This window comes from Besnoitia besnoiti, assembly GCF_002563875.1.
Source record: "Besnoitia besnoiti strain Bb-Ger1 chromosome Unknown contig00092, whole genome shotgun sequence".
In the NCBI taxonomy this organism is placed as follows: Eukaryota; Apicomplexa; class Conoidasida; order Eucoccidiorida; family Sarcocystidae; genus Besnoitia; species Besnoitia besnoiti.
In genome coordinates, this window is record NW_021703981.1 from 1 (window position 1) to 18599 (window position 18599).

Sequence of the window (18599 nt, forward strand, 5' to 3'; positions counted from 1 at the left end):
CAGCTTCCAAGCAAACATGATTACCGTGATATTGAAATCCAACACTTTTAGCTGTCTTAAGCAGTCCAGTGGGGTGGTGGTGTACTGCAATCATAAAGAACTTGGTTGTCTGTATCTCATAACCGGAGTCATCTTCAGTATTCTAGGAACTATAATGTCTTTGTTTATTCGATTTGAGTTATACAGTTCTGGATCGCGGATCATTTGTACAGAGACGATAGCTACTTATAATGTGATAATAACGATACATGGCCTAGCTATGATCTTTATGTTCTTAATGCCTGCTTTGTACGGAGGATATGGTAACTTCTTTGTACCAATATATATTGGTGGTTCGGAAGTCGTTTTCCCAAGAACTAACGCGATCTCCTATTTTCTAGTACCATTAGTGAACTCTTTTGGTCTGATCCTAAGTACGCAGTGAGCTAACTAGATACAAGGAACTTGACAAGCATTAATAGATTTATATAAACGACAAGGACATGAGTCTACTGGATTTTATAATACAGGGTTGAACTGTGGGTTAGTTTCAATGCCCAAGGCAGAGCACTGGATTGGATACCCAGGGAACTGTGCTCCCATTAATAAGAATCATATTCTAAGTCACCAGGCATGCAATACCAATCAGATAACAACTGAAGCTAGACTCCATGTTACACTTACTAAAATGGGATTCCTAGGTTGATATAAACTACCTTTTTCTGGGGAGTATATACTACGAGTTGGACTACTGGTTTAGATCTTGAAGGTCTTTTTTACCGGATCCAAGTTCTCTTGTGCTTTTCATGACCATCATGTTAAGTGCATTAGCAGAGCATAGTTAAGATGATAACTATTGTGGATATAGAACCAATTGAACACCATGTATTAATATAACAAAGATAATCAGGGTAATCTGGTATCCTTCTTGGCATAACGTTGAAACCAAGTATATGCATAGGGATGAAAATTAATAAGATACTACCTAAGAAGACTACAAACCAGATGCTTAAATATGGAGAAGCACCGGTATTTACATGGAATAGATTTACAGTATCTCCGAACATATCTCTGCTATAGAAGATAAAGCCACATATAGTAGCTAGTACTGCACCAAGAGATAATACGAAATGGAAATGAGCTACAATATAGTATGTATCATGTAGGGCAATATCCATACCAGCGTTACCCATAACTACACCTGTAGTACCACCTAGAGTAAACAAGGATAAAACTAAGAGGCAGCCCATAGATCTACAGTTCTTGTAGTTGTATGGCTAGCCATATAGGTACCTAACCAGTTGAAAATCTTAGTACCGGTAGGAATTGCAATCATAATAGTCATAGCAGAGAAATAAGCTCTGGTATCTACCTCTAGACCGACTGTCATCATATGATGTGCCCATACTAAGGAACCTAGAATAGAAATACAACCCATAGCTAAGATCATAGATTGTCCACCGAAGACAGATCTAGCAGCATACATAGATAATGTCTGCGAGACTACACCAAAAGCAGGTAAAATTAGAATGTATACCTCTGGATGTCCGAAGAACCAGAATAGATGTTGATAAAGTACACTATCACCAGAATACATAGAATCATAAATTCAGTGTTTACGTGTAGATCAAGAAGGATCATAACTAATCCACCAGTAAGAATAGGTAGAGTGAAGACTAACATAAGGGCAGTAAATATGATAGCCCAGATATATAGAATATAGTTCTTAGCACCAGCATTAGAACCCATGAAGACGCAAGTACCAAGGAAGTTAATAGAACTTAAAATACTACTAATTCCTAGTACTGCAAGACTCCGATAATCCAATCAGTTGCCTCTGGATTTAACACCATCAAGCTAGTACTTAGTGGAGGATACATTGTCCAACCAAGACCACTACCAAACTCGGAACAAATACTTTGAGTTAACAACACAGAACCTAATGGTACTAGAAAATAGGAGATCGCGTTAGTTCTTGGGAAAACGACTTCCGAACCACCAATATATATTGGTACAAAGAAGTTACCATATCCTCCGTACAAAGCAGGCATTAAGAACATAAAGATCATAGCTAGGCCATGTATCGTTATTATCACATTATAAGTAGCTATCGTCTCTGTACAAATGATCCGCGATCCAGAACTGTATAACTCAAATCGAATAAACAAAGACATTATAGTTCCTAGAATACTGAAGATGACTCCGGTTATGAGATACAGACAACCAAGTTCTTTATGATTGCAGTACACCACCACCCCACTGGACTGCTTAAGACAGCTAAAAGTGTTGGATTTCAATATCACGGTAATCATGTTTGCTTGGAAGCTGTAGTCATTATAACTATTGATTTAGTATAAGCATAGAACCAATCCGGTAGTAAGATATACGATAGTAGCTAATCTACCATATAAGATATAAGTCGCTTGTGGAATAGCACTACCAATAATAATCAAGAAGATCATACTGTATACCCAAATAATTACCCATCCACTGACTACATTTCGAGTCATAAAATGTTGTCGTATCAACATTCGAGTATTCAAAGCTCGAATTTCAGATAAAAGAGCTAAGTTAATGAGAGAGGACATAAATACTAACAAACCACCGGTTTTGGATGGGATTACTTTTAACACCGCATAATATGCTAAAAAGTACCATTCAGGTACGATATGAAGCGGAGTTACAAACCGGTTCACTGGTATGGAGTTATCTGGGTGCGATAATTCAATCAAACCAAAAGCCGTTTGTAAGAAAATTAAACCAATTAGATAATATGGTAGATAGGGAACAAACTGTCTCCAGACGTTCTTAACCCAGCTCACGTATTACATCTGACGGTGAACTAGCGTTCCTAACTGAATCTTGTTCAATAACAAGGGAGTAATGAGCCGACATGGAGGTGCTGATACAATCCGAGGATTAGAACTCCCAATATTATCTGACCTGTTATCCCCGGCGTACCTTACGACCGTTATATGATTTAGAGATAGAATGTAATGTGGATTAATATCCACATGGTTTCTACAAAGTGTAGATATAAAATAGTGAATGGTTCTGTAAAGATCTTGCATAACATACCTTTAGATTTGCTTAGCATTATAGAGCTTGTAGGCATGTAAGTAACTAAAGAACTATAGATACTTTGAGTGAAGAATACAAGGATAGCTCCAACAATAACATGGCTAAAATGTATACCAGTTAAGATGAAAAGTCCATTACCAAATGCATTATCATTAATATAAAGAGATAGTCCTAAGTATTCCGTACAGACTAACATTAAGAAGGCGACTACCAAAGTGAATGTCATGATATTCGTACAGCTTGTATACAAATGTTGGTTTTTCAAATATACGCTGGATACCACTATACTTAATGCACTTAACATGATGGTCATGAAAAGCACAAGAGAACTTGGATCCGGTAAACAAAGACCTTCAAGATCTAAACCAGTAGTCCAACTCGTAGTATATACTCCCCAGAAAAAGGTAGTTTATATCAACCTAGGAATCCCATTTTAGTAAGTGTAACATGGAGTCTAGCTTCAGTTGTTATCTGATTGGTATTGCATGCCTGGTGACTTAGAATATGATTCTTATTAATGGGAGCACAGTTCCCTGGGTATCCAATCCAGTGCTCTGCCTTGGGCATTGAAACTAACCCACAGTTCAACCCTGTATTATAAAATCCAGTAGACTCATGTCCTTGTCGTTTATATAAATCTATTAATGCTTGTCAAGTTCCTTGTATCTAGTTAGCTCACTGCGTACTTTAGGATCAGACCAAAAGAGTTCACTAATGGTACTAGAAAATAGGAGATCGCGTTAGTTCTTGGGAAAACGACTTCCGAACCACCAATATATATTGGTACAAAGAAGTTACCATATCCTCCGTACAAAGCAGGCATTAAGAACATAAAGATCATAGCTAGGCCATGTATCGTTATTATCACATTTATTAAGTAGCTATCGTCTCTGTACAAATGATCCGCGATCCAGAACTGTATAACTCAAATCGAATAAACAAAGACATTATAGTTCCTAGAATACTGAAGATGACTCCGGTTATGAGATACAGACAACCAAGTTCTTTATGATTGCAGTACACCACCACCCCACTGGACTGCTTAAGACAGCTAAAAGTGTTGGATTTCAATATCCTACTACATTAAGATTATTCCACATCGGTTATGTTCTAGGCGTAATATATGGATTCTTGTTCTCACTCATCTTAACAGCGAGAGAAAACTACTACTCAGATGCTAGTCTAATCAGTAGCATCGTACTTGGAGTTATCATCTCTGAGACAGGATTATTTATCAGCTTTTTCTGGGGAGTATATACTACGAGTTGGACTACTGGTTTAGATCTTGAAGGTCTTTGTTTACCGGATCCAAGTTCTCTTGTGCTTTTCATGACCATCATGTTAAGTGCATTAGCAGAGCATAGTTAAGATGATAACTATTGTGGATATAGAACCAATTGAACACCATGTATTAATATAACAAAGATAATCAGGGTAATCTGGTATCCTTCTTGGCATAACGTTGAAACCAAGTATATGCATAGGGATGAAAATTAATAAGATACTACCTAAGAAGACTACAAACCAGATGCTTAAATATGGAGAAGCACCGGTATTTACATGGAATAGATTTACAGTATCTCCGAACATATCTCTGCTATAGAAGATAAAGCCACATATAGTAGCTAGTACTGCACCAAGAGATAATACGAAATGGAAATGAGCTACAATATAGTATGTATCATGTAGGGCAATATCCATACCAGCGTTACCCATAACTACACCTGTAGTACCACCTAGAGTAAACAATAGGATAAAACTAAGAGCAGCCCATAGATCTACAGTTCTTGTAGTTGTATGGCTAGCCATATAGGTACCTAACCAGTTGAAAATCTTAGTACCGGTAGGAATTGCAATCATAATAGTCATAGCAGAGAAATAAGCTCTGGTATCTACCTCTAGACCGACTGTCATCATATGATGTGCCCATACTAAGGAACCTAGAATAGAAATACAACCCATAGCTAAGATCATAGATTGTCCACCGAAGACAGATCTAGCAGCATACATAGATAATGTCTGCGAGACTACACCAAAAGCAGGTAAAATTAGAATGTATACCTCTGGATGTCCGAAGAACCAGAATAGATGTTGATAAAGTACACTATCACCAGAATACATAGAATCATAAAATTCAGTGTTTACGTGTAGATCAAGAAGGATCATAACTAATCCACCAGTAAGAATAGGTAGAGTGAAGACTAACATAAGGGCAGTAAATATGATAGCCCAGATATATAGAATATAGTTCTTAGCACCAGCATTAGAACCCATGAAGACGCAAGTACCAAGGAAGTTAATAGAACTTAAAATACTACTAATTCCTAGTACTGCAAGACCTCCGATAATCCAATCAGTTGCCTCTGGATTTAACACCATCAAGCTAGTACTTAGTGGAGGATACATTGTCCAACCAAGACCACTACCAAACTCGGAACAAATACTTTGAGTTAACAACACAGAACCTAATGGTACTAGAAAATAGGAGATCGCGTTAGTTCTTGGGAAAACGACTTCCGAACCACCAATATATATTGGTACAAAGAAGTTACCATATCCTCCGTACAAAGCAGGCATTAAGAACATAAAGATCATAGCTAGGCCATGTATCGTTATTATCACATTATAAGTAGCTATCGTCTCTGTACAAATGATCCGCGATCCAGAACTGTATAACTCAAATCGAATAAACAAAGACATTATAGTTCCTAGAATACTGAAGATGACTCCGGTTATGAGATACAGACAACCAAGTTCTTTATGATTGCAGTACACCACCACCCCACTGGACTGCTTAAGACAGCTAAAAGTGTTGGATTTCAATATCACGGTAATCATGTTTGCTTGGAAGCTGTAGTCATTATAACTATTGATTTAGTATAAGCATAGAACCAATCCGGTAGTAAGATATACGATAGTAGCTAATCTACCATATAAGATATAAGTCGCTTGTGGAATAGCACTACCAATAATAATCAAGAAGATCATACTGTATACCCAAATAATTACCCATCCACTGACTACATTTCGAGTCATAAAATGTTGTCGTATCAACATTCGAGTATTCAAAGCTCGAATTTCAGATAAAAGAGCTAAGTTAATGAGAGAGGACATAAATACTAACAAACCACCGGTTTTGGATGGGATTACTTTTAACACCGCATAATATGCTAAAAAGTACCATTCAGGTACGATATGAAGCGGAGTTACAAACCGGTTCACTGGTATGGAGTTATCTGGGTGCGATAATTCAATCAAACCAAAAGCCGTTTGTAAGAAAATTAAACCAATTAGATAGGATAGACATTTAGCATCGGTCATTAACATATGAGGATAGAAGGCTACTTTAAGTGCGGAATCAATACCTGCAGGGTTACTAGAACCATTTAAATGTAAATAGAAGATGTGTAATACAATTAGAATGCAACCTACAAAAGGTAATATAAAGTGCAATACAAAGAATCGTTTTAATGTTACATCAGATACATAGTATCCACCGAGTAACCAAGGTACTAAATATGGTATTGGAGAAAGGAGATTAGTAATGACTGTAGCACCCCAGAAACTCATCTGTCCCCATGGTAGTACATAACCGAGGAAAGCAGTGGCTATAGTAAGTAGATATAAAACTAAACCAGACATCCAAGCAGTAGTTAAATAACTATAGCTGGAGTTATACATACCTCGAGACATGTGTATTAAGATACACAAGAAGACGAAAGAAGCAGTTGTTGCATGCAACATCCTAAATTCCCATCCTGCTGCTACCTCTCTAACTAGATGTTGAACACTAGCAAATGCACAAGATGCTTCAGAAGTATATCGGAACGCTAAAGTGATACCTGTAATTATTTGGAGTACAAAGGTAATTGCAACTAAGAAACCAAAGTTATAAGATGAATTTAGATTGAGAGCACACCGATAAAAGACGAGGTGTGCCCGGAATAGACTCATGGAAATTTGGTGTGTTCTCGAAACCATGCTAGCACAATAGAACTTCGTTAAATAACTACATATTAAAATGAGCGCATGTAAACTAGTCTTAAACACACCGCTCGTCACGTAACAAATCTCAAATCGTACTGTAGATTTTATATATGTACCGTAACTATAACCATGGTGACATCCAATGTTCACGCTCAATCTTACCATACATAGTACTTTTATGATCCCAGGCTGGTTTAATAAGTCAAAGTTTAGCCGGGAAGTTAGCGTCTAAAATATATAACCGATAGTCTCAACTTAGATGCACAGATGGACATAATTAATCCTTGTACGGTTTGTACCTACTTGACTCCTCAGTTTAAGTTAAGGAGTCCTTTGTTTACAGCTTGTACCTTACTTTCAGGAGCATACCGTTAAATTCGATGATCTTATGTGTTCACTCAAATCGAATAAACAAAGACATTATAGTTCCTAGAATACTGAAGATGACTCCGGTTATGAGATACAGACAACCAAGTTCTTTATGATTGCAGTACACCACCACCCCACTGGACTGCTTAAGACAGCTAAAAGTGTTGGATTTCAATATCCTACTACATTAAGATTATTCCACATCGGTTATGTTCTAGGCGTAATATATGGATTCTTGTTCTCACTCATCTTAACAGCGAGAGAAAACTACTACTCAGATGCTAGTCTAATCAGTAGCATCGTACTTGAGTTATCATCTCTGAGACAGGATTATTTATCAGCTTTTTCTGGGGAGTATATACTACGAGTTGGACTACTGGTTTAGATCTTGAAGGTCTTTGTTTACCGGATCCAAGTTCTCTTGTGCTTTTCATGACCATCATGTTAAGTGCATTAGCAGAGCATAGTTAAGATGATAACTATTGTGGATATAGAACCAATTGAACACCATGTATTAATATAACAAAGATAATCAGGGTAATCTGGTATCCTTCTTGGCATAACGTTGAAACCAAGTATATGCATAGGGATGAAAATTAATAAGATACTACCTAAGAAGACTACAAACCAGATGCTTAAATATGGAGAAGCACCGGTATTTACATGGAATAGATTTACAGTATCTCCGAACATATCTCTGCTATAGAAGATAAAGCCACATATAGTAGCTAGTACTGCACCAAGAGATAATACGAAATGGAAATGAGCTACAATATAGTATGTATCATGTAGGGCAATATCCATACCAGCGTTACCCATAACTACACCTGTAGTACCACCTAGAGTAAACAATAGGATAAAACTAAGAGCAGCCCATAGATCTACAGTTCTTGTAGTTGTATGGCTAGCCATATAGGTACCTAACCAGTTGAAAATCTTAGTACCGGTAGGAATTGCAATCATAATAGTCATAGCAGAGAAATAAGCTCTGGTATCTACCTCTAGACCGACTGTCATCATATGATGTGCCCATACTAAGGAACCTAGAATAGAAATACAACCCATAGCTAAGATCATAGATTGTCCACCGAAGACAGATCTAGCAGCATACATAGATAATGTCTGCGAGACTACACCAAAAGCAGGTAAAATTAGAATGTATACCTCTGGATGTCCGAAGAACCAGAATAGATGTTGATAAAGTACACTATCACCAGAATACATAGAATCATAAAATTCAGTGTTTACGTGTAGATCAAGAAGGATCATAACTAATCCACCAGTAAGAATAGGTAGAGTGAAGACTAACATAAGGGCAGTAAATATGATAGCCCAGATATATAGAATATAGTTCTTAGCACCAGCATTAGAACCCATGAAGACGCAAGTACCAAGGAAGTTAATAGAACTTAAAATACTACTAATTCCTAGTACTGCAAGACCTCCGATAATCCAATCAGTTGCCTCTGGATTTAACACCATCAAGCTAGTACTTAGTGGAGGATACATTGTCCAACCAAGACCACTACCAAACTCGGAACAAATACTTTGAGTTAACAACACAGAACCTAATGGTACTAGAAAATAGGAGATCGCGTTAGTTCTTGGGAAAACGACTTCCGAACCACCAATATATATTGGTACAAAGAAGTTACCATATCCTCCGTACAAAGCAGGCATTAAGAACATAAAGATCATAGCTAGGCCATGTATCGTTATTATCACATTATAAGTAGCTATCGTCTCTGTACAAATGATCCGCGATCCAGAACTGTATAACTCAAATCGAATAAACAAAGACATTATAGTTCCTAGAATACTGAAGATGACTCCGGTTATGAGATACAGACAACCAAGTTCTTTATGATTGCAGTACACCACCACCCCACTGGACTGCTTAAGACAGCTAAAAGTGTTGGATTTCAATATCCTACTACATTAAGATTATTCCACATCGGTTATGTTCTAGGCGTAATATATGGATTCTTGTTCTCACTCATCTTAACAGCGAGAGAAAACTACTACTCAGATGCTAGTCTAATCAGTAGCATCGTACTTGGAGTTATCATCTCTGAGACAGGATTATTTATCAGCTTTTTCTGGGGAGTATATACTACGAGTTGGACTACTGGTTTAGATCTTGAAGGTCTTTGTTTACCGGATCCAAGTTCTCTTGTGCTTTTCATGACCATCATGTTAAGTGCATTAAGTATAGTGGTATCCAGCGTATATTTGAAAAACCAACATTTGTATACAAGCTGTACGAATATCATGACATTCACTTTGGTAGTCGCCTTCTTAATGTTAGTCTGTACGGAATACTTAGGACTATCTCTTTATATTAATGATAATGCATTTGGTAATGGACTTTTCATCTTAACTGGTATACATTTTAGCCATGTTATTGTTGGAGCTATCCTTGTATTCTTCACTCAAAGTATCTATAGTTCTTTAGTTACTTACATGCCTACAAGCTCTATAATGCTAAGCAAATCTAAAGGTATGTTATGCAAGATCTTTACAGAACCATTCACTATTTTATATCTACACTTTGTAGAAACCATGTGGATATTAATCCACATTACATTCTATCTCTAAATCATATAACGGTCGTAAGGTACGCCGGGGATAACAGGTCAGATAATATTGGGAGTTCTAATCCTCGGATTGTATCAGCACCTCCATGTCGGCTCATTACTCCCTTGTTATTGAACAAGATTCAGTTAGGAACGCTAGTTCACCGTCAGATGTAATACGTGAGCTGGGTTAAGAACGTCTGGAGACAGTTTGTTCCCTATCTACCATATTATCTAATTGGTTTAATTTTCTTACAAACGGCTTTTGTTTGATTGAATTATCGCACCCAGATAACTCCATACCAGTGAACCGGTTTGTAACTCCGCTTCATATCGTACCTGAATGGTACTTTTTAGCATATTATGCGGTGTTAAAAGTAATCCCATCCAAAACCGGTGGTTTGTTAGTATTTATGTCCTCTCTCATTAACTTAGCTCTTTTATCTGAAATTCGAGCTTTGAATACTCGAATGTTGATACGACAACATTTTATGACTCGAAATGTAGTCAGTGGATGGGTAATTATTTGGGTATACAGTATGATCTTCTTGATTATTATTGGTAGTGCTATTCCACAAGCGACTTATATCTTATATGGTAGATTAGCTACTATCGTATATCTTACTACCGGATTGGTTCTATGCTTATACTAAATCAATAGTTATAATGACTACAGCTTCCAAGCAAACATGATTACCGTGATATTGAAATCCAACACTTTTAGCTGTCTTAAGCAGTCCAGTGGGGTGGTGGTGTACTGCAATCATAAAGAACTTGGTTGTCTGTATCTCATAACCGGAGTCATCTTCAGTATTCTAGGAACTATAATGTCTTTGTTTATTCGATTTGAGTGAACACATAAGATCATCGAATTTAACGGTATGCTCCTGAAAGTAACGGTACAAGCTGTAAACAAAGGACTCCTTAACTTAAACTGAGGAGTCAAGTAGGTACAAACCGTACAAGGATTAATTATGTCCATCTGTGCATCTAAGTTGAGACTATCGGTTATATATTTTAGACGCTAACTTCCCGGCTAAACTTTGACTTATTAAACCAGCCTGGGATCATAAAAGTACTATGTATGGTAAGATTGAGCGTGAACATTGGATGTCACCATGGTTATAGTTACGGTACATATATAAAATCTACAGTACGATTTGAGATTTGTTACGTGACGAGCGGTGTGTTTAAGACTAGTTTACATGCGCTCATTTTAATATGTAGTTATTTAACGAAGTTCTATTGTGCTAGCATGGTTTCGAGAACACACCAAATTTCCATGAGTCTATTCCGGGCACACCTCGTCTTTTATCGGTGTGCTCTCAATCTAAATTCATCTTATAACTTTGGTTTCTTAGTTGCAATTACCTTTGTACTCCAAATAATTACAGGTATCACTTTAGCGTTCCGATATACTTCTGAAGCATCTTGTGCATTTGCTAGTGTTCAACATCTAGTTAGAGAGGTAGCAGCAGGATGGGAATTTAGGATGTTGCATGCAACAACTGCTTCTTTCGTCTTCTTGTGTATCTTAATACACATGTCTCGAGGTATGTATAACTCCAGCTATAGTTATTTAACTACTGCTTGGATGTCTGGTTTAGTTTTATATCTACTTACTATAGCCACTGCTTTCCTCGGTTATGTACTACCATGGGGACAGATGAGTTTCTGGGGTGCTACAGTCATTACTAATCTCCTTTCTCCAATACCATATTTAGTACCTTGGTTACTCGGTGGATACTATGTATCTGATGTAACATTAAAACGATTCTTTGTATTGCACTTTATATTACCTTTTGTAGGTTGCATTCTAATTGTATTACACATCTTCTATTTACATTTAAATGGTTCTAGTAACCCTGCAGGTATTGATTCCGCACTTAAAGTAGCCTTCTATCCTCATATGTTAATGACCGATGCTAAATGTCTATCCTATCTAATTGGTTTAATTTTCTTACAAACGGCTTTTGGTTTGATTGAATTATCGCACCCAGATAACTCCATACCAGTGAACCGGTTTGTAACTCCGCTTCATATCGTACCTGAATGGTACTTTTTAGCATATTATGCGGTGTTAAAAGTAATCCCATCCAAAACCGGTGGTTTGTTAGTATTTATGTTATCAACATGTCAATGAAATATCAACAACGATGAAACTTATTTGGTTAACATAACAACATAGAAGGTAAAGCTGGATTACGTTCAAACTTTACACTGGATACGTTTCAATGTTAACTTACTAAATACCATGGGAGCGAAGAGAATCTAATATGTAACTCCGTTCATGGAAATCAAAAGAGCTTTCACTGATTGTATTTATGAAACGTGATTAGTTCACCTAGCCAACACGATCCGGTTGTTTGGGAATAATATCCCTATTTAAGGGATTGATATGTGCTACAATAACACAGTCGGTACGAAGTCGAAACAAGGTAGTTGATGGTGAACCAGTGGCTGAACAAACCTTTTTATTGATTATGCTGACTTTAGTCCCGAGAAACTACAGTTCTGCTTAAACTGAGGAGTCAAGTAGGTACAAACCGTACAAGGATTAATTATGTCCATCTGTGCATCTAAGTTGAGACTATCGGTTATATATTTTAGACGCTAACTTCCCGGCTAAACATCCCTTTTCTTTGAAACACACTTCCCTTCTCGCCGTTAGCATGATCTCAAAGTACCAGAAGCCATGTGATCTATATAGTATAACGGGACATTAGACCGAACCTGCGATAGATAAATATATCTTGGATGATTGTATATTAGCGGCTAAATGTCAATCAAACATGCGAATTTTAGGTTTTCCATGAAATCTATTTGGAAGAAGAGGCTTGATAGTACTACCGTAAGTACATAATATACAGTCCCAGCAGTAGCGGTTAAACTATAGAAGAGTCGAGTATTATCCATGCATACCAGGCGTAAAAAGCGTTCATCCAGTTACTAAACAGGTGCCAGGCCAACAAGAATCCGATCCGTGTATTCCGTACAGACTAACATTAAGAAGGCGACTACCAAAGTGAATGTCATGATATTCGTACAGCTTGTATACAAATGTTGGTTTTTCAAATATACGCTGGATACCACTATACTTAATGCACTTAACATGATGGTCATGAAAAGCACAAGAGAACTTGGATCCGGTAAACAAAGACCTTCAAGATCTAAACCAGTAGTCCAACTCGTAGTATATACTCCCCAGAAAAAGCTGATAAATAATCCTGTCTCAGAGATGATAACTCCAAGTACGATGCTACTGATTAGACTAGCATCTGAGTAGTAGTTTTCTCTCGCTGTTAAGATGAGTGAGAACAAGAATCCATATATTACGCCTAGAACATAACCGATGTGGAATAATCTTAATGTAGTAGGATATTGAAATCCAACACTTTTAGCTGTCTTAAGCAGTCCAGTGGGGTGGTGGTGTACTGCAATCATAAAGAACTTGGTTGTCTGTATCTCATAACCGGAGTCATCTTCAGTATTCTAGGAACTATAATGTCTTTGTTTATTCGATTTGAGTTATACAGTTCTGGATCGCGGATCATTTGTACAGAGACGATAGCTACTTATAATGTGATAATAACGATACATGGCCTAGCTATGATCTTTATGTTCTTAATGCCTGCTTTGTACGGAGGATATGGTAACTTCTTTGTACCAATATATATTGGTGGTTCGGAAGTCGTTTTCCCAAGAACTAACGCGATCTCCTATTTTCTAGTACCATTAGGTTCTGTGTTGTTAACTCAAAGTATTTGTTCCGAGTTTGGTAGTGGTCTTGGTTGGACAATGTATCCTCCACTAAGTACTAGCTTGATGGTGTTAAATCCAGAGGCAACTGATTGGATTATCGGAGGTCTTGCAGTACTAGGAATTAGTAGTATTTTAAGTTCTATTAACTTCCTTGGTACTTGCGTCTTCATGGGTTCTAATGCTGGTGCTAAGAACTATATTCTATATATCTGGGCTATCATATTTACTGCCCTTATGTTAGTCTTCACTCTACCTATTCTTACTGGTGGATTAGTTATGATCCTTCTTGATCTACACGTAAACACTGAATTTTATGATTCTATGTATTCTGGTGATAGTGTACTTTATCAACATCTATTCTGGTTCTTCGGACATCCAGAGGTATACATTCTAATTTTACCTGCTTTTGGTGTAGTCTCGCAGACATTATCTATGTATGCTGCTAGATCTGTCTTCGGTGGACAATCTATGATCTTAGCTATGGGTTGTATTTCTATTCTAGGTTCCTTAGTATGGGCACATCATATGATGACAGTCGGTCTAGAGGTAGATACCAGAGCTTATTTCTCTGCTATGACTATTATGATTGCAATTCCTACCGGTACTAAGATTTTCAACTGGTTAGGTACCTATATGGCTAGCCATACAACTACAAGAACTGTAGATCTATGGGCTGCTCTTAGTTTTATCCTATTGTTTACTCTAGGTGGTACTACAGGTGTAGTTATGGGTAACGCTGGTATGGATATTGCCCTACATGATACATACTATATTGTAGCTCATTTCCATTTCGTATTATCTCTTGGTGCAGTACTAGCTACTATATGTGGCTTTATCTTCTATAGCAGAGATATGTTCGGAGATACTGTAAATCTATTCCATGTAAATACCGGTGCTTCTCCATATTTAAGCATCTGGTTTGTAGTCTTCTTAGGTAGTATCTTATTAATTTTCATCCCTATGCATATACTTGGTTTCAACGTTATGCCAAGAAGGATACCAGATTACCCTGATTATCTTTGTTATATTAATACATGGTGTTCAATTGGTTCTATATCCACAATAGTTATCATCTTAACTATGCTCTGCATTAAGTATAGTGGTATCCAGCGTATATTTGAAAAACCAACATTTGTATACAAGCTGTACGAATATCATGACATTCACTTTGGTAGTCGCCTTCTTAATGTTAGTCTGTACGGAATACACGGATCGGATTCTTGTTGGCCTGGCACCTGTTTAGTAACTGGATGAACGCTTTTTTACGCCTGGTATGCATGGATAATACTCGACTCTTCTATAGTTTAACCGCTACTGCTGGGACTGTATATTATGTACTTACGGTAGTACTATCAAGCCTCTTCTTCCAAATAGATTTCATGGAAAACCTAAAATTCGCATGTTTGATTGACATTTAGCCGCTAATATTACAATCATCCAAGATATATTTATCTATCGCAGGTTCGGTCTAATGTCCCGTTATACTATATAGATCACATGGCTTCTGGTACTTTGAGATCATGCTAACGGCGAGAAGGAAGTGTGTTTCAATAACTAGCTGAGTGCGTTGTACGATAATTATATTCAATGCAGTACCAATTAAGGCGTGTAGCATCTCCTATGCTCCTTAACATCACAGCTATGTCGAATTATCGCACCCAGATAACTCCATACCAGTGAACCGGTTTGTAACTCCGCTTCATATCGTACCTGAATGGTACTTTTTAGCATATTATGCGGTGTTAAAAGTAATCCCATCCAAAACCGGTGGTTTGTTAGTATTTATGTTATCAACATGTCATATGAAATATCAACAACGATGAAACATTATTTGGTTAACATAACAACATAGAAGGTAAAGCTGGATTACGTTCAAACTTTACACTGGATACGTTTCAATGTTAACTTACTAAATACCATGGAGCGAAGAGAATCTAATATGTTAACTCCGTTCATGGAAATCAAAAGAGCTTTCACTGAATTGTATTATATGAACGTGATTAGTTCACCTAGCCAACACGATCCGGTTGTTTGGGAATAATATCCTATTTAAGGATTGATATGTGCTAAAGTATACCATCGGTACGTAGTCTGGAAACAAAGGTATTCGATGGTGAACACTGAGACATAATTTTATTGTTATGCTGAATTAGTAACCGAGAAACTACAGTTCTGCTTAAACTGAGGAGTCAAGTAGGTACAAACGTACAAGGATTAATTATGTCCATCTGTGCATCTAAGTTGAGACTATCGGTTATATATTTTAGACGCTAACTTCCGGCTAAACATCCCTTTTCTTTGAAACACACTTCCCTTCTCGCCGTTAGCATGCATCTCAAAGTACAGAAGCCATGTGATCTATATAGTATAACGGGACATTAGACCGAACCTGCGATAGATAAAATATATCTTGGATGATTGTATATTAGCGGCTAAATGTCAATCAAACATGCGAATTTTAGGTTTTCCATGTAAATCTATTAGAAGAAGAGGCTTGATAGTACTACCGTAAGTACATAATATACAGTCCCAGCAGTAGCGGTTAAACTATAGAAGAGTCGAGTATTATCCATGCATACCAGGCGTAAAAAGCGTTCATCCAGTTACTAAACAGGTGCCAGGCCAACAAGAATCCGATCCGTGTATTCCGTACAGACTAACATTAAGAAGGCGACTACCAAAGTGAATGTCATGATATTCGTACAGCTTGTATACAAATGTTGGTTTTTCAATATACGCTGGATACCACTATACTTAATACTTAAACATGATGTCATGAAAAAGCACAAGAGAACTTGGATCCGGATACAAAGACCTTCAAGATCTAAACCAGTAGTCCAACTCGTAGTTATACTCCCAGAAAGCTGATAAATATTCTGTCTCAGAGATGATAACTCCAAGTACGATGCTACTATTAGACTAGATCTGCAGTAGAGTTTTCTCTCGCTGTTAGATGAGTATGAGAACAAGAATCCATATATTACGCCTAGAACATACCGATGTGGAATAATCTTAATGTAGTATAGGATAGTTGAAATCCAACACTTTTAGCTGGTCTTAAGCAGTCCAGTGGGTGTGGTGTACTGCAATCATAAAGAACTTGGTTGTCTGTATCTCATAACCGAGTCATCTTCAGTATTTCATTAGAACTATAATGTCTTTGTTTATTCGATTTGAGTTATACAGTCTGGATCGGGATCATTTGTACAGAGACGTATAGCTACTTATAATTGGATAATAACGATAGATGGCTAGCTATGACTTTAGTGTTCTTAATCCTTGCTTTGTACGGAGGATATGGTAACTTCTTTGTACCAATATATATTGGTGGTTCGGAAGTCGTTTTCCCAAGAACTAACGCGATCTCCTATTTTCTAGTACCATTAGGTTCATGTTGTTGTTAACTCAACAGTATTTGTTCCGATGTTTGGGTAGTGGTCTTGGTTGGACAATGTATCCTCACTAAGTTACTAGCTTGATGGTGTTAAATCCAGAGGCAACTGATTGGATTATCGGAGGTCTTGCAGTACTAGGAATTAGTATATTTTAAGTTCTATTAACTTCCTTGGTACTTGCGTCTTCATGGGTTCTAATGCTGGTGCTAAGAACTATATTCTATATATCTGGGCTATCATATTTACTGCCCTTATGTTAGTCTTCACTCTACCTATTCTTACTGGTGGATTACGTTATGATCCTTCTTGATCTACACGTAAACACTGAATTTTTATGATTCTATGTATTCTGGTTGATTAGTGTACTTTATCAACATCTATTCTGGTTCTTCGGACATCCAGAGGTATACATTCTAATTTTACCTGCTTTTGGTGTAGTCTCGCAGACATTATCTATGTATGCTGCTAGATCTGTCTTCGGTGGACAATCTATGATCTTAGCTATGGGTTGTATTTCTATTCTAGGTTCCTTAGTATGGGCACATCATATGATGACAGTCGGTCTAGAGGTAGATACCAGAGCTTATTTCTCTGCTATGACTATTATGATTGCAATTCCTACCGGTACTAAGATTTTCAACTGGTTAGGTACCTATATGGCTAGCCATACAACTACAAGAACTGTAGATCTATGGGCTGCTCTTAGTTTTATCCTATTGTTTACTCTAGGTGGTACTACAGGTGTAGTTAGTGGGTAACGCTGGTATGGATATTGCCCTACATGATACATTACTATATTGTAGCTCATTTCCATTTCGTATTATCTCTTGGTGCAGTACTAGCTACTATATGTGGCTTTATCTTCTATAGCAGAGATATGTTCGGAGATACTGTAAATCTATTCCATGTAAATACCGGTGCTTCTCCATATTTAAGCATCTGGTTTGTAGTCTTCTTAGGTAGTATCTTATTAATTTTCATCCCTATGCATATACTTGGTTTCAACGTTATGCCAAGAAGGATACCAGATTACCCTGATTATCTTTGTTATATTAATACATGGTGTTCAATTGGTTCTATATCCACAATAGTTATCATCTTAACTATGCTCTGCTAATGCACTTAACATGATGGTCATGAAAAGCACAAGAGAACTTGGATCCGGTAAACAAAGACCTTCAAGATCTAAACCAGTAGTCCAACTCGTAGTATATACTCCCAAAAAGGTAGTTTATATCAACCTAGGAATCCCATTTTAGTAAGTGTAACATGGAGTCTAGCTTCAGTTGTTATCTGATTGGTATTGCATGCCCTGAGTACGTAAGGAAAAGGAAAGGTTAACCGCTATTTAAACAAACAGTTACCGTAGCTGTAGATGAATGCTAAATCTAGAGTATCTCTCCTAAGACACTGCATAACATATGAATGCTCCTTCCGCCATTCGTTGACT

General features: G+C 37.2%; 7 protein-coding genes across 7 annotated transcripts; 3 read left to right on the forward strand and 4 right to left on the reverse strand.

Annotated features, from left to right (window-relative positions):
- Positions 1 to 2327: 2327 nt before the first annotated feature.
- BESB_085950 (cytochrome b) lies at positions 2328 to 2874 on the reverse strand (the record flags this gene model as incomplete). The annotated part of the gene is made up of 2 exons (XM_029366928.1): positions 2328 to 2771; positions 2836 to 2874. The coding sequence occupies 2 exons, from the start codon at positions 2872 to 2874 to the stop codon at positions 2328 to 2330; spliced, it is 483 nt and encodes a 160-aa protein (XP_029214796.1).
- An 85-nt stretch (positions 2875 to 2959) lies between these two features.
- Positions 2960 to 3373, reverse strand: BESB_085960 (cytochrome c oxidase subunit iii subfamily protein; the record flags this gene model as incomplete). The annotated part of the gene is made up of 1 exon (XM_029366929.1): positions 2960 to 3373. The coding sequence occupies one exon, from the start codon at positions 3371 to 3373 to the stop codon at positions 2960 to 2962; it is 414 nt and encodes a 137-aa protein (XP_029214797.1).
- Positions 3374 to 4068: 695 nt separating this feature from the next.
- Positions 4069 to 4428, forward strand: BESB_085970 (uncharacterized protein; the record flags this gene model as incomplete). Its single annotated transcript, XM_029366930.1, has 1 exon — positions 4069 to 4428. One exon carries the CDS (start codon positions 4069 to 4071, stop codon positions 4426 to 4428), a length of 360 nt encoding a protein of 119 aa, XP_029214798.1.
- Positions 4429 to 5934: 1506 nt separating this feature from the next.
- BESB_085980 (cytochrome b) lies at positions 5935 to 7014 on the reverse strand (the record flags this gene model as incomplete). Its single annotated transcript, XM_029366931.1, has 1 exon — positions 5935 to 7014. One exon carries the CDS (start codon positions 7012 to 7014, stop codon positions 5935 to 5937), a length of 1080 nt encoding a protein of 359 aa, XP_029214799.1.
- Positions 7015 to 8987: 1973 nt separating this feature from the next.
- BESB_085990 (cytochrome b) lies at positions 8988 to 12135 on the forward strand (the record flags this gene model as incomplete). The annotated part of the gene is made up of 3 exons (XM_029366932.1): positions 8988 to 8990; positions 9232 to 9727; positions 11387 to 12135. The coding sequence occupies 3 exons, from the start codon at positions 8988 to 8990 to the stop codon at positions 12133 to 12135; spliced, it is 1248 nt and encodes a 415-aa protein (XP_029214800.1).
- Positions 12136 to 12941: 806 nt separating this feature from the next.
- BESB_086000 (uncharacterized protein) lies at positions 12942 to 13436 on the reverse strand (the record flags this gene model as incomplete). The annotated part of the gene is made up of 1 exon (XM_029366933.1): positions 12942 to 13436. One exon carries the CDS (start codon positions 13434 to 13436, stop codon positions 12942 to 12944), a length of 495 nt encoding a protein of 164 aa, XP_029214801.1.
- Positions 13437 to 14834: 1398 nt separating this feature from the next.
- BESB_086010 (putative apocytochrome b) lies at positions 14835 to 15577 on the forward strand (the record flags this gene model as incomplete). The annotated part of the gene is made up of 2 exons (XM_029366934.1): positions 14835 to 14950; positions 15394 to 15577. The coding sequence occupies 2 exons, from the start codon at positions 14835 to 14837 to the stop codon at positions 15575 to 15577; spliced, it is 300 nt and encodes a 99-aa protein (XP_029214802.1).
- Between the last annotated feature and the right edge of the window lie 3022 nt (positions 15578 to 18599).